General features: G+C 43.5%; 1 protein-coding gene and 1 pseudogene across 3 annotated transcripts in view; both read right to left on the bottom strand.

The window, feature by feature from the left end:
- The window catches only part of pogzb (pogo transposable element derived with ZNF domain b), a 47,287-nt gene extending 39,500 nt beyond the window's left edge, over positions 1 to 7,787 (bottom strand). Inside the window, exons 1-7 of one of the 3 annotated variants that reach the window (XM_028581657.1) lie at positions 7,428 to 7,787; positions 6,298 to 6,416; positions 5,742 to 5,849; positions 4,382 to 4,608; positions 2,029 to 2,113; positions 1,808 to 1,933; positions 1,289 to 1,387 (exon numbers count right to left, since the gene is read on the bottom strand). In XM_028581657.1, the coding sequence (XP_028437458.1) occupies positions 1,289 to 1,387; positions 1,808 to 1,933; positions 2,029 to 2,113; positions 4,382 to 4,608; positions 5,742 to 5,849; positions 6,298 to 6,412 (760 nt within the window). In that variant the 5' untranslated portion in view covers positions 6,413 to 6,416; positions 7,428 to 7,787. The remainder of the gene's footprint in view (positions 1 to 1,288; positions 1,388 to 1,807; positions 1,934 to 2,028; positions 2,114 to 4,381; positions 4,609 to 5,741; positions 5,850 to 6,297; positions 6,417 to 7,427) is intronic. The other 2 variants (XM_028581656.1, XM_028581658.1) reach the window with 2 other exon arrangements.
- Positions 7,788 to 10,521: 2,734 nt separating this feature from the next.
- Positions 10,522 to 17,047, bottom strand: part of LOC114557931 (complement C3-like) — a 143,284-nt pseudogene continuing 136,758 nt past the window's right edge.

Here is a 17,047-nt window from a genome sequence, read left to right as displayed (position 1 = left end):
AAATATTCATGAAAAAGGACAAGTTGGTGAACGGGCAACACAACACGTTACACACTGGCCCTTTAAGAGTCATTTGTGTGCGTGTGCAGGTTGTGCTCCACAAAAAAATTGAAAATGACGTTTTTGAACTCTGTTTTCAATCGAGGCAGGAGATGTGGCGGCACTAGGGATGCACCGAATATTCGGCCACCGAAAATTTGATGACGCAAACAGAAACCGCGACCTGCACGTGTGTCAGTAGCCGATCCGTTCCACCTGCAAAGCGTCTCCTAGGCAACGAGGTTGAGACGGACCACGCAGTGAAAACAATGAGAAGTAGCTCTTAGAGTCTGTCAGCACACGTTTCAGTGAGATCTGTTCGGATCCTCTGCACTTCATCGCGACTGGACTTGATCCGCGTTATAAAAGACCATTACTTGGATGCGGAAATAAAGCAGGGCGCACGAGAAATGATCCAGGTCGCCATGGAGACAGAGACGGAGCACCGCCCAGCGCAGGAGATCAGAGCGCAGAAACAAAGACTCGTCTCTGTGCACCAGATGAGGGGCATGCACCTTCGTTGTCTGATATGTTCAGGGAAATCCTGCAGAGTGCCTCAAATAATAATAATAATAATAATAATAATAATAATAACAACAACAACAACAACAACAACAACAGGTAAGCTATTCTGTTCTTAGGCTACTACATACTGTATGTGACTATCAGATTGTAGCCATATTTCTGCTAGATATTTTTTTTATTAAACTTTAATATTAATTTATACTGCAATGCCTTGATTTTAGTAAAGTTAGTACACAGTCATAGCCATAAATGCAATGGTACTAATAATTGGCATAATTTCTTTTCTGTCTTGGTTTCCTCTTTTTCGGTTTTCGGTTTCGGCCAAGAATTTTCATTTCGGTGCATCCCTAGGCGGCACCATCCTGAACTTGTGTTCGATGTTTTGGAGTCCGGTCTGCCCTCAATTGCACCGCTGTGAATTCACGTCCGTTTGTGTCTTTGCATTGACGTTGTACGTAATCACGCCACCGGACGTGGGTGGAAACGCACCATTAGTTCCCAGCGCTTTGGAACATTAAAGTCAAACAGAAAAAACATTTAGATCCGGTTTGAATTGAGCCAAAAAAAAAAAAAAAAAAAACGGCAGAAAAAGCAACAACAACTTTGTAAAAGCATAACAAACAGAGAGAACACGGACAGAAACGTTGGAATAAGCGTCAAAACCCCCCAGCTGTAAACGCACCATTAGTTCCCAGCACTCAAACAGAAGAAGAAACTAACTCACTGATTCTGGTGACTCCATTGGCCGATCCTGAGGGGAGGGCGGGGCTTCCTGCCAGCTTCAGAGGGCTGGCTCCTCCCACCTGGGTCATCTGGAAGTTAACTGGAGACAAAAAAGATCAATCAATCAATCAATCAATCAATCAATCAATCAATCAATCAACCAACCAACCAACCAACCAATCAGGATCTGAAAGTTGACAATAAGATTTCCTCAAGATGTTTTTAACAGAATGAGCTGCAGATAAATCTTACACTCCCTGTCTGTCTGCCTGCCTGTCTCCCTGTCTCCCTGCCTGCCTGCCTGTCTCCCTGTCTGCATGTGTCCCTGTCTGTGTCTCCCTGCCTGTCTGTCTGTCTCCCTGTATGTCTGTCGGTCTGTCTTTCTGCCTCCCTGCCTGCCTGTTTCCCTGTCTCTCTGCCTGTCCGTCTGCCTGTCTGTCTGTCCGTCTGCCTGTCTGTCTCCCCGTCTGCCTCTCTGTCTGTCTGTCTGCCTGTCTGTCTCCCCGCCTGTCTCTCTGACCGGGTTGTGGCGTGCCGGTGCGGATGCTCAGCATGGCGGTGAAGGCTCCTGGCTGGGCGGCGCCCGGTCGGGTCAGGATCGGGGACACGCCCACGCTGGGCCGGACCAGCTGACCCAGCGACGGCGCTGTGGGGGGGGGGACAGGAAGCAGACAGGTCAGCGCTCGCATCAGAAACCAGGCTTCTGATTGGCCGATGTGTGACGGAGGTCAGGTGACCTACACTGGATCAGCGTGAGCGGCTGCATCGTCTGACCGGGCCGCAGGTTCAGCACCAGGGGAGCGCCGCGGTTCATCATCGGGAAACCCTGCAGTGACATCACAGTGACATCACAGCTACAGGTCAGTAAACAGACATGACGTAATGCACGGACACAACAGTGACATCACAGTGACATCAACAGGTCAGTAAACATCACAGTGACATCACAGTGACATCACAGCTACAGGTCAGTAAACAGACATGACGTAATGCACGGACACAACAGTGACATCACAGCTACAGGTCAGTAAACAGACATGACGTAATGCACGGACACAACAGTGACATCACAGCTACAGGTCAGTAAACACACATGACGTAATGCACGGACACAACAGAAGCACTACAAGCAGAGTCTGTCTGTCTGTCTGTGTAGGGTGTGTGTATGTGTCTTTGTCTGTGGTATATGTGTAGTGTGTGTGTGCTGTGTGTGTGTGCTGTGTGTGTGTCTGTGGTATGTGCGGTGTGTGTCTGTGTCTCTGTGTGTCTCTGTCTGTGTGTGTCTCTGTGTCGGTGTACATCTCGGTTTGTATGTGTGTGTGTGTCACTCTGTGTGTATGTATGTATGTATGTGTGTGTGTGTGTATGTATGCGTGTGTGTCTCTGTATGTATGTGTGTGTGTGTGTGTGTGTGTGTGTGTGTGTGTGTGTGTATGTATGTATGTGTGTGTGTGTGTGTGTGTGTCTATGTATGTATGTATGTATGTGTGTGTGTGTGTGTGTGTGTGTGTATGTATGTATGTATGTGTGTGTGTGTGTGTCTCTGTATGTATGTATGTATGTGTGTGTGTGTGTGTGTGTGTGTGTCTCTATGTATGTATGTATGTGTGTGTGTGTGTGTGTGTGTGTCTGTATGTATGTATGTATGTATGTATGTATGTATGTATATATGTGTGTGTGTGTGTGTGTGTCTCTTCAGTGTTTGTCTCTCTTCAGCCTCCGTTAACGGTTGTAACAGAAATAAAAAGGATTATGGATCATTGTATTTCTACAGGTTGTAGCCGACTTCTCTATTGGCTGTTGAAACAGGACACGCCTCTTACATTCAAAAACATTTGTCGCCTTTTCACGACATTTACCTTTTTTTTTGACATTTTTTACGAAGGTTTTGTCGCTTTTTTCCAACATTTTTGGCGCATTTTCCCGAAGTTCTTTACCACCCTTTTTAATCAACATTTTGGGTTTTTGAATGCCGACCTTCCCTTATTTGTCTCTCCATCTGTCTCAGACTAATCACAGAGTAAAAAAGAGTGAAAACATCCAAAAAAAGAACACAGCGGTGGTGAACGTCTGTCTATGCGTGCGTGCATGTGTGTCTCTGTGTGTGTGCATGTGTCTGTGTGTTCCTCTGTATGTAGGTGTGTGTTTCTGTGTGTGTTTCTGTATGTGTGCGTGTGTGTGTTTTCCTCTGTCTGTGTGTTCCTGTCTGTCTGTGTGTGTGTCTGTAAATAATTCTCTCTGAACAATATGAATCGATAGACACACATACATACATACATACATATATATATATATATATACTGTGTAACGTGTTATTAGGGTTTACTAGCGTGACATGCAGTGATGTTTATGTTTCCTCTAACGTGGGTTTCGGAGCATCAGAGCGCAACGCAGACATGTAAGTAGCAGTGTAATGAGCCAATGAAATCCGCGTTGCTATTTCATCAGGTAGATACCTTACAGCAAACCTGCATGTATGGAAAACTGTCGCACAACAGCTGAAATGGCTCCTTCACAGTAAAGGAGGAATGTAGCACAATATGGATGTCAAAGCAGTTATAATTAGCCTATGTGACAATAAAATTAGTTTTGGTTAAATCAACAAATCGTGATAATAACTGGAGCACATAACCGATCAATCAGAGGCACAATGGGAGGACATAACTGACCAATCAGAGGCTTCTGTGAGTCTGAATGAGAGGACATAACTGACCAATTAGAGGCTTCTGTGAGTCTGAATGAGAGGACATAACTGACCAATCAGAGGCTTCTGTGAGTCTGAATGAGAGGACATAACTGACCAATTAGAGGCTTCTGTGAGTCTGAATGAGAGGACATAACTGACCAATCAGAGGCACAATGGGAGCACATAACTGACCAATCAGAGGCTTCTGTGAGTCTGAATGGGAGCACATAACTGACCAATCGGAGGCTTCTGTGAGTCTGAATGGGAGCACATAACCGACCAATCAGAGGCTTCTGTGAGTCTGAATGGGAGCACATAACCGACCAATCAGAGGCTTCTGTGAGTCTGAATGGGAGCACATAACCGACCAATCAGAGGCTTCCGTGAGTCTGAATGAACACAGCGTACCTGTGTGGAGAAGAGGATGGGCGAGCCGTGGTGGGTCCCGGGGGCTGCTGGGAGCAGGAACGTCCCGCCGCTGGTCTGCGTCAGGATGAGGGGCGTGGCCTGAGACATCAGGGGCGGAGCTACAGCCGGCGTGGAGGAAGAGGAAGATAGAGGAGGAAGAGGAAGCGGAGGAGGAAGAGGAAGCGGAGGAGGAAGAGGAGGCCTCACAACATGAACCAGAGGGGAAGCTGGGAAACCAAGAACATCTCCATTATTTTAGTAGTAGCAGAGCTGTGCACATGAAAACACACACACACACACACACACACACAAACACACAGAGACATGCAACACACACACACACAGAGACATGCAACACACACACACACACACACACACACAACACTAACACACACACAGAGACATGCAACACACACACAGAGACATGCAACACACACACACACACACACACACACAGAGACACGCAACACACACACACACACAACACTAACACACACACAGAGACATGCAACACACACACACACACACACACACACAGAGACATAACACACACACACACACAACACTAACACACACACAGAGACATGCAACACACACACACACAGAGACATGCAACACACACACACAACACTAACACACACACACAGAGACATGCAACACACACACACACACAGAGACATGCAACACACACACACACACACTAACACACACACAGAGACATGCAACACACACACACACACACACACACACACACAACACTAACACACACACAGAGACATGCAACACACACACAGAGACATGCACACACACACACACACACACACACACACACACACACACACACACACATACACACACAACACTAACACACACACAGAGACATGCAACACACACACACACGCAACACACACAACACTAACACACACACAGAGACATGCAACACACACACACACACACACACACACACACACACAACACTAACACACACACAGAGACATGCAACACACACACACACACACACACACGCAACACACGCAACACACAGAGACATGCAACACACACACACACAACACTAACACACACACATGCAACACACACACACACACACACACACACGCAACACACACGCACACACACACACACACACACAACACTAACACACACACAGACACACGCAACACACACAGACACACGCAACACACACAGACCAAACAAACACAACACACACAGACACACACACACCAAACAAACACAACACACACAACACACACAGACACATGCAACACACACAGACACACACACATCAAACAAACACAACACACACAACACACAAACAACACACACAGACACACACACACACCTGTTGGAGCTGTGATTGGTGGAGCTGTGATTGGTGGAGCTGTGATTGGTGGAGGAGTCCTGGGGGGCGGAGTCTCAGAGTCTGAAAGAGGAGATGGAGAATCGTCCGCTGGAGAAACAAAAAGACAGCGTGTGATTGGTCGGATACAACATGTATACTTTTTGGCCTTCTGTGTCTGCTTTGTGTAGCTTTTTTAAAATTTTATGGGGTTTTTTTGTGCTTTGTCACCGTTTCCTTGACTGTAACGTGGTTCAAACAATAAATGATCATTAATAAAACTACTTTATAATCAGTGACATCATGGGGGGACTCTGGTGATCAGGTGTAGTGATCAACGATTGGCTGTTACTCTTTTAACATGTATTAACCTAATATTAACGAGTGTGTCTGTCTGTGTGTCTGTGTGTGTGTGTGTGAGATTGTATCTCTGTGTGTGTGTGTATATATGTGTGTGTGTGACTGTGTGTCTCTCTGTGTGTGAGTGTGTATATATATATATATATATATATGTGTGTGTGTGTGTCTGTGTGTGTCTCTTCGTTTGTGTGCGTGTCACCTGTCTCTCCGTAGCTGTCCATAAAGTCCATCTCGTCTTCCTCCACTCTGTCGTCCACCTGTTGCCATGGCTCCAGCTCCTCCTCCTCACACTCCATAAACAAATCTGTGTCCATGTTGCTACGGAAACCAGAGAAACAAAACTTTAAACCCTCCACCCATCATCATCATCACCACCACCAGGTACTCAGATATGTTAGTATGTAGAAATCTGTAAAGTAACTTTTGTTGAGTTTCTAAATTCCTCTGAAAACTGCACAGAGTTTGGTTGGTGATAGATCAACCTAGAGCAGCAGGCTGCAAGATGTCCCTCTGAGACGCAGTGGAGTACAAGTACCCTTGCATTCCTACTTTAGTACAGTACTTGAGTAAAAGTACTTAGTTACTTTCCACCTCTGGGTTTTGGGAAATCTTTCACATCAAATTTAATCTTATCAAAACCTCCAGATTACATCACCAACCAAACTCTGTGCAATTTTCTGCCTATTTAAAGAAAGAACTGTACAAATTCCCCTTAAATTTGAAGGCTACTTAATATGAATTTAGTTGTTAAGTAATGTTATATTATTGGTATTATTAAAATATCAGAATCAGGTGTATTGCCAAGTAACACTAAGTGGTTGGTGCAAACATAAACAAAGACACATATATGTTAACACTAAATAAGAATAAATACATAAACAAATATAAAGGCTTTGAATAGCTGTTTAACATAAGAGAAAAGAGGCAGAGTATTGAGTGCAGAGCATATATTGTATGTAGTCTTTCTGTTGAGGCGCGTCTGTTATTGGTATTGTTTTAAATAAAGTTATAAACTGAGCCAGTGTGTAGTGTCTCTGTGCGGCCGCAGGGGGCGCTGAGCTCCGGGCTTTTTTGTTTTCTCTCCCCGCAGAAAGAGCTTCATGTCCCGGCGTGGAGGGAACTTTCCACCCGGGCGGTTACACAAACACAACAGGGTCCCAGTTAGACTTTAACCCGGGTACATGCGTGCCAGAACAGAGCCGAACCGGGAAGAACATTCACCGGTTCGGGGCTCTGTCCGCCTCCGCGCGCAGCAGTGTTTGTGTCTGCACCGCCCCTCCGGCCGCTGCGAGCCGTTACACACAATAAGCGCTTCTTATGTACCTGTACCTGTCCAGCCAGCCAGCGTGTTAACCCGGGCCGAGCCGTGCCGAGCCGTCAGGGTCTGACTCTTACCTGCTGCTGGAGCACGGACGGGTTCGCACGGGTCTTCTTCACGCGCGCTCCGGACGGTTTTGGGACTCAGAGGCGGAGGGGAGGTACTTCCGTGTTTTCTTTCCGTATCAGAAGCGCGGATTGGCGCACGGCTGTGTACGTCACTTCCTGCCCAGACAGCGCGGCCTCTGATTGGTCGGTGGGAAGCTGAAGAGACCTGCGGGGTTTTCAGACTGGGGGGTCAAACAGCTCCGCGGGAAAACACAACTCTAACCAAAACACAACCACAACACAACATAACACCTAAACTACACTCCCAACCACAACAAGGCAACAACAGGAGGGACACAGGCGCCAAAACACACACACACACGCTCAGGACAGGACGCCATCTTTTGTTCAGTTTTTTTTGTTTTTTCTTTCAAAACTTTATTGAAAAATATATTCCAAACAAATATTCAGCATTTCAGACATAAACTCAAAAATAATGATCCACAGAAACATTAATATGACTGTATTTACAAACAATAGTATGACTAAATAAATAAAAATAATGTAAATAAACAACTTGTTTCTTCTTTAAGTGAATGGCTTCATTGTTTGAAATAAGTGGAATTTAACTAAGTACATTTAGTTAAATTTGAGGTATTTGTACTCAGATGAAAATATTGGACTTTTACTCCACTACATTAATCTGACAGCTGGGGAAAGATTATTATTTTTTAAATCAGCAGAAAATTGAGTTTGGTTGGTGGAGGAATCAGGTTTGGATGAGATTAGATTTGATTTAAAAGATTTCCCAAAAACCAGAGGTGGAAAGTAACTAAGTACATTTACTCAAGTACTGTACTGAAGTACAAATTTAAGGGTATTTGTACTTTACTTGAGTATTTCCAGGACTTTTTTAGTTTACTGCACCACAGTTATCAGTCACCAACCAAACTCTGGGCAAAACTCTGGAGTATTTAAGTAACTCCACAGTATTATCTCATTTTATTCATTCATTCACGTATTTTACATTTCTTCCCCCAATCATACAGGTTATCTCATACCTGTATAGCTGTCTTTAGCCCTCTCCCTGGACCCCTCCAGGTTATTTCTCCCAGAAACTCCCGTAATGTGCAGCGTGGCCCAAACTCCTTCATAAATAATCAGACCAATATGTTTGTCTAATGGTGACCAGTTGCCAGCCAGACCAGTTGCTTGTATGAAACACATCCTATTCACACAATCCACCATATACAATGTTCAACCTGTTAGTCACCTCAACCTGGCAACCCATAACCCTCAACCTATAACCTATAACCCGCAACCTGGCAACCTGGCAACCTGTTACCCTCAACCTGGCAACCTATAACCCTCAACCTGGCAACCTGTAACTCTCAACCTGGCAACCTATAACTCTCAATCTGACAACCTATAACCCTCAACCTGGCAACCTGTAACCCTCAACCTGGCAACCTGTAACCCTCAACCTGGCAACCTATAACTCTCAACCTGGCAACTTATAACCCTCAACCTGGCAACCTATATCCCTCAACCTGGCAACCTATAACCCTCAACCTGGCAACCTGTAACCCTCAACCTGGCAACTTATAATTCTCAACCTGGCAACCTATAACCCTCAACCTGGCAACCTGGCAACCTGTAACTCTCAACCTGGAAACCTGTAATCCTCAACCTGGCAAGCTGTAACCCTCAACCTGGCAACCTGTAACCCTCAATTGGATTGTAAGGATATTTATGAATAAATAAATGAATGTTTATTTTTAGGACTGAATGCATATTTATAACGGATTGTATATATATTATATGTATTATATTTAGGACTGAATGCATATTTATAACGGATTGTATATATATTATATGTATTATATTTAGGACTGAATGCATATTTATAACGGATTGTATATATATTATATGTATTATATTTAGGAGGATTGTATATATATTATATGTATTATATTTAGGACTGAATGCATATTTATAACGGATTGTATATATATTATATGTATTATATTTAGGACTGAATGCATGGATGCTTATGGAAGTAGGAATGAATGAAAAATGACATCACCAGGCACATTAAAACACAGCGGCACAAAACATGATGCAAGCTGAACTCAAGATGGACTTACAGTACACTTAACAGTAGCCCACCCCCCCATACTATACATGTGAATACTATACTATGATTTCTTTCGATATGCTGTACTATGACTTTTTAATGACGTATTTTGACATACTATACTACGACTTTTTGTGACTTTTTTGGACAGACTACACTGACTTTTTATCACTTTTTTAGACATACTATGAATCTTTTGGTAGGCGGTGTCTGACGGTGACAGTTGGTGGTGTGATGATAAAGATAATGGAACAATGACCAGAAATGGTAGTTGTAGTAGCTCATGGCATAGCATGGCATAGCAGGACATAGCAGGGCATATAGCAGGACATAGCAGGACATAGCAGGACATAGCATGGCATAGCAGGACATAGCAGGGCATATAGCAGGACATAGCAGGGCATAGCAGGACATAGCAGGGCATATAGCAGGACATAGCAGGACATAGCAGGACATAGCAGGACATAGCAGGGCATAGCAGGACATAGCAGCAGGGCGCGGAGCAGGACCACCGGGACAACTGCAACCATGATTTACAGTAGGTGCCACCCTAATCCAAGGAAACCTGCTCGTATTGCATCATTTATTTACTGTGTTTTAAGATGTATTTAATGGGCATATTTATTTTTTGTATGTATTTATTTATTAATTTATTTATTATTGAATAAAATGGCATTCCATGTAAGTGTGGGTCTACGGTTACTTTCAGTTATGTGTGTATCCGCAGGAATAAGTCTGTTCGTTAATCATTATCAATATATGAATTTAATCTCAACGCTACTTTTTGACAGGGTACATTGATGAATTAATTAATTTACATTGTGTCCTAGGGCTACTTGCACCTGCTGCATCATGACACTTTTTTAAAAGTGATTTCTTTGCTAAACCAGCTAATAAAACAAACACATTTCAGTTACACATAGTTTTATTTTATTTTTAAAGATTGTATTTTTTGGATTTATTTTCACAGGTCATCTGAAGACATGAAAGAGGAGAGAGAGAGGGGAAATGACATGCAGCAAAGGGCCTGAGGTCGGAGTCGAACCTGGGCCCGCTGTGTCAAGGACTGAACCTCTGCGCCCACTTCACTTTTATTTTTGTCAGTGGTTTGACAATCGCTTAAAATATCAGCAGGTGACATACATTGATCTACATGAGCATATATATTCTGAATCACAACCAAAATAACAGTAATCACTGTCTATGTTTAACAAAGACAATGAGTTTCAAAGGTGCTGTAGGTGGGATGGTGAAGATCAAGGACTTAGCCAAAACATTTGAACATCGACAACTTCTTAGCCCCCCCTTTCCGCTGTAGCCCAAAATGTTCTCCTAAGGTTCTCCCCCCGCAAGGGAGAATGAATGTGTGTGCATGAGCAGTGATTGACACACAGTTAGACACGCCCTCTGGCCCTGATTGGTGCATCTCAACAGGGAGCGGTGGATTTTTGCTAATCACACTCCAGGCTGTAGCTGGATTTTTTTAAATGACCTGCTTCATGTAGTTCTACTGGAACATAGGGTCAGTTTCAGAAGATAAGTCTTACCTACTGCACCTTTAAGACCATTACATTTTAATCAATACAGTGCAACAATGAAAGCCATCATATTCCATAGTGGGAATTTTTTTTAAATGAACATTTTCTTTTCTTTCTTTCACTACTGCTGACACCCAAAGATCTCGTACAGTTGAACCATGTCCTGTATGCCCAAACAGGTGATTCTGTGTTCCTCAGTTTGACACTCAGCTTCTGTGGGCCAGTACTCGATCCAGGTTCTCTCTCCAAGCACATACTGATTCCTGAGGAGACCACAGTGAAAAATACACATTCGTAACACTTTTACACAACATTAAAAGCCTCTTGACCTCTTCCCACAATCACTATCAATAGTGACAGTAACACTTAAGCTAGAGTACAATAAAGGCTTTGATTTACTAAAAAAACGTAAAATGTTGAAATGCAACCTCCACACACATTCACACAAAGAACAAACTTACGGTTTTTGTTGGTCATCTCTGATAATATCTTTGGACGTGCCCATGATAAGGTAGGTTTTGCCCGTCCCCAGAACTAAAGACTCCCGGCAGTAGGGATAATGAAAGAATGCACGCGTTTTATTCAGAGGACCCACATCAAGACTTCCTGTAATTCAAGTATATAGAGAAAAGGTAAGGATTAAATGCATAGCTAAAGGTGCAGTACAAAACATTTGGGGAAATACTTATTTGCCTTCTTGCCGAGAGTTAGATTGATACCTCTAATGAAACCACTCTTATAACTGCGTAGCTTACATGCAACTTAGCTTAGCACGAAGACTGCAAACAGGGGAAAACTGCTAGCATGGCTCTGCACAAAGAACAAAATCCACCTACCAGCACTTCTATTTTTGTTTGTTAAATCCATATATATATATATATAGATATATATATATATATAGATATATATAGATATATATATATAGATATATAGATATATATATATATATATATATATATATATATATATATATATATATATATATATATATATATATATATCTCAATGAGCTTCATGAGGTAGTCACCTGAAATGGTTTTCACTTCACAGGTGTGCCTTGTCAGGATTAATTAGTGGAATGTTTTCCCTTATTAATGGGGTTGGGACCATCAGTTGTGTTGTGCAGAAGTCAGGTTGATACACAGCCGACAGCCCTATTGGACAACGGTTAGAATTCATATTATGGCAAGAACCAATCAGCTAAGTAAAGATAAACGAGTGGCCATCATTACATTAAGAAATGTAATGATTTGCAAAAACTTTGAATGTGTCCTCAAGTGCAGTCGCAAAAACCATCAAGCGCTACAACGAAACTGGCTCACATGAGGACCTCCCCAGGAAAGGAAGACCAAGAGTCACCTCTGCTGCTGATGATAAGTTCATCCGAGTCACCAGCCTCAGAAATCACAAGTTAACAGCAGCTCAGATTAGAGACCAGATGAATGCCACACAGAGTTCTAGCAGCAGACACATCTCTAGAACAACTGTTAAGAGGAGACTGAATCAGGCCTTCATGGTCAAGTAGCTGCTAGGAAACCACTGCTAAGGAGAGGAAACAAGCAGAACAGATTTATTTGGGCCAAGAAACACAAGGAATGGACATTAGACCAGTGGAAATCTGTGCTTTGGTCTGATGAGTCCAAATTTGAGATCTTTGGTTCCAACCGCCCGTGTCTTTGTGCGGACGCAGAAAAGGTGAACGGATGGATTCTACATGGCTGGTTCCCACCGTGAAGCATGGAGGAGGAGGTGTGATGGTGTGGGGGGGCTTTCATGCCTGGTTCCCACCGTGAAGCACGGAGGAGGAGGTGTGATGGTGTGGGGGGGCATTCATGCCTGGTTCCCACCATGAAGCACGGAGGAGGAGGTGTGATGGTGTGGGGGGGCTTTCATGCCTGGTTCCCACCTTGAAGCATGGAGGAGGATGTGATGGTTGGGGGGGCATTCATGCCTGGTTCCCACCTTGAAGCATGGAGGAGGAGGTGTGATGGTGTGGGGGCATTCATGCCTGGTTCCCACCTTGAAGCATGGAGGAGGAGGTGTGATGGTGAAGCATGGGGGGGCATTCATGCCTGGTTCCCACCTTGAAGCATGGAGGAGGAGGTGTGATGGTGTGGGGGGCTTTCATGCCTGGTTCCCACCTTGAAGCATGGAGGAGGAGGTGTGATGGTGTGGGGGGGCATTCATGCCTGGTTCCCACCTTGAAGCATGGAGGAGGAGGTGTGATGGTGTGGGGGGCATTCATGCCTGGTTCCCACCGTGAAGCATGGAGGAGGAGGTGTGATGGTGTGGGGGGGCTTTCATGCCTGGTTCCCACCGTGAAGCATGGAGGAGGAGGTGTGATGGTGTGGGGGGGCTTTCATGCCTGGTTCCCACCGTGAAGCATGGAGGAGGAGGTGTGATGGTGTGGGGGGCTTTCATGCCTGGTTCCCACCGTGAAGCATGGAGGAGGAGGTGTGATGGTGTGGGGGCTTTCATGCCTGGTTCCCACCTTGAAGCATGGAGGAGGAGGTGTGATGGTGTGGGGGGGCTTTGCTGGTGACACTGTTGATTGAAGGCATACTGAACCAGCATGGCTACCACAGCATCCTGCAGCGACATGCCATCCCATCCAGTTTGCGTTTAGTTGGACCATCATTTATTTTTCAACAGGACAATGACCCCAAACACACCTCCAGGCTGTGTAAGGGCTATTTGACCAAGAAGGAGAGTGATGGAGTGCTGCGCCAGATGACCTGGCCTCCACAGTCACCGGACCTGAACCCAATCGAGATGGTTTGGGGTGAGCTGGACCGCAGAGTGAAGGCAAAAGGGCCAACAAGTGCTAAACATCTCTGGGAACTCCTTCAACACTGTTGGAAAACCATTTCAGGTGACTACCTCTTGAAGCTCATGAAGAGAATGCCAAGAGTGTGCAAAGCAGTAATCAGAGCAAAGGGTGGCTACTTTGAAGAAACTAGAATATGTGTTCATTCATAGTTTTGATGTCTTCAGTGAGAATCTACAATGTAAATCGTCATGAAAATAAAGGAAACGCATTGAATGAGAAGGTGTGTCCAAACATTTGGCCTGTACTGTAGGACAGTTGTTAATAGCTTGGAATTTCATCTGAAATCTCTTATAGGGTGTGATTTAAGCTCTATGTATGGTTTTGAAGTGAATTAGTTGGTGAGCTAGACTCTTAGAAGTCATACATAGACGCATGGGATTTTGGAGCTCAGGACACTTCCCTCCACACAGGCAACATCAAGTACCTAGGGATTCAGATTTCACCCAAGCTATCAGAACTTTTCACCCTCAACTATACTCCCCTTCTCAGGAAAATCAAAGACGAATATAAACGCTGGTCTAAACACCCCCTCACACTCATTGGAAGAATACCTGCAGTCAAGATGAAAACCTTACCCCAGATTAACTACCGTTTTTCTATGATCCCCATCACTCCTACAGACAAATGGTTCAAAACTCTCAATTCATTAACAACACAATTTTATTGGAAAAACCGAGAATGTCACTCTCAACACTACAAAATAAAAAATCACATGGTGGGCTTGAGGCAACAAACTTCTATCACTTCTTCCTGGTAAATCAATTACAGTACATGGTTAAATGGATCAATATACATAAGCACAATTACCCGTGGCTGGAACTGGAACAAAACCAATGCACAAACATCCCAACTGCAGATCTCCCCTTCCTCTCACAATCAATCAAGAAATCCAACTTCTGCCAACGCATCACCATGTATTCAACTCTGACAGCCTGGCGGAAAACAAACCAAATCACAAAATCATCACTAGAATTAAACAAGTTCATCCCACTCTGGCACAATCCAGTGTTCATGTTACAGAACAAACTTTTTACTTCTCCATATGGGTACAAAAAAGAATCACACACCTTCACCACCTATTTGAGAACAACCACTTCATGTCATTTAACACACTCACAGAGAAATATGGGGTTGGGAGAGAACAGTTCCTTCAATATCAACAACTTAGACTTAAAATAAAAGATAAAATCAGAATCACCAATAACACGTTACAACCCTCTCAGCTCACAGAAGAACTTATGAAAATGAATAACTTCAAAAAACTAACCTCCCGGCTATATACAATGATTTCCAACCTAAACACAACAATAACACTCCCAACAACCAAGTGGGAAGCTGATCTGGTCTTCTCTCCCAACCCTGATTACTGGGAACAGAACTGTAAGAATACCTTCTCCATGACTGTTAACACAAACCTGCAGCTTATACAGTATAAAGTCATTCATAGGACTCACATCACCCAAAGGAAAACGTTCAAAATGGTCCTAGTAAACACAGATATCTCTTCACAATGCACCTTAGGTAGCACAGACGATTATCTGCACACCATGTGGCTCTGTCAACCAGTTCATTCATTCTGGATCACAGTCACCGAGACACCATCCACCACCCTGAGCTACAGAATCCCATCATCTCCAACACTCTGTCTCCTTGGTGATATCTCCGAAATCCACATCCTGCAAAAATTCAGGAATCCGTTGTTCATTTCTCTAGCTGTCGCTAAAAAAGTAGTCCTCCAAAACTGGAAATCAAAGAATTCTTGCCACATCAATCACTGGACAAATTTAATCTCAGAATACATCTCAATGGAAAAACACTGTGCACACAGAGAAAAGAAGAAATCAGCCTTTGAAGATACCTGGTCTCCATTTCTAACGTTTATAAATTCAACAAAAATATAACTACAAGCTGTACATTATTTATATAATTTAATTATTCTAATTTCCCTTTTTTCCCTTTTTTTTTCTTGTCTTCTTTTCTTTTTTCCTTTTTCATTATTTCTCCCTTACAGTTATCACTTCACTCATACACACATCCACACACTAGCAATACCATCCACACTTATGCATAACATGTTTTTCCAACTCCCTTCAAACACGAAAACCGTGATCAACCAAATATGAATCGTAGATCATTCTACCCAATTACTAATAATACATTCTGATGTATTGTCCCGTCTCCCTTCCTTCTGTTGTTCTGTTTGCCACCTTGTCGTGTTTTATGTGTTATGTGTTAGATGTCGTACGTGGTGCTTTAAATCCCCCCCTGCCCTTATATGGATCCAGGGTCTCACCAAAACAGGGTGAATGGTCACGGTGTGGCAAACGTTAATGCACTGAATGTAATTCTAAATCTGGATGTAACATGCTGTGTATAAAAAAATATAGCTCTATAATAATAATAAAGTTGTCCTCCAAAGAGGGGGTGGTGGTAGGAAAAAAAAATAAAAAAAGAAGTCATACATAGATTGTACCATATTCTCTCCCAAACCAGGTTTATATTCAAACTCCTCAACTCCCTGTTCCATATGGATTCAATTGGTAAAGCCTTGGCGCTGTGCTGAATCAGTGTACTATATATTAAGGAGACAGATTATCTGCCCAGTAATGGTGCAATCCATTGTAACATGGGATGTGAGGGGAGAGGAGAATTCCAGGGAACTCCATAAACTTTTAAGGCTGATCTTAGCTGAAAGTAAACTAAATAAGAGGATGCAGGAAGAGAAAAGCTTGTTCTTAAAGTGATGGTTCGGAGTAATTTCACCCTAGGGTCCTTTGCACCATGACCTCGAGCCAAACACCCCTCAAGAAGCTTTTTTCACCTGGGTCAAACATTGGGAGAGTTAGCGTAGAGTAGCGTTATCAGCTAAATAGCTTAGCGCAGGGGCTAATGGATCCGAAGTGTCTCTTAACATTACCCCACTAATAATGCCCGAAATTATACCAAACTTCTACACTAGTACATATAGGTTATGTACTCATAAAACGATGGATTGTAAAGTTTGTAAGTACACCAGAAGTTTATGAACACTTGCCTGCTGGTTTCTGCTCTCTGCTGCTGCTGCTACCTGCAGTTAGAC

The sequence above is a fragment of the Perca flavescens genome, chromosome 6, assembly GCF_004354835.1.
Source record: "Perca flavescens isolate YP-PL-M2 chromosome 6, PFLA_1.0, whole genome shotgun sequence".
NCBI lineage: Eukaryota > Metazoa > Chordata > Actinopteri > Perciformes > Percidae > Perca > Perca flavescens.
The sequence above is the reverse complement of the archived record's forward strand: the minus strand, read 5'-3'. Positions and strand labels throughout refer to the sequence as shown.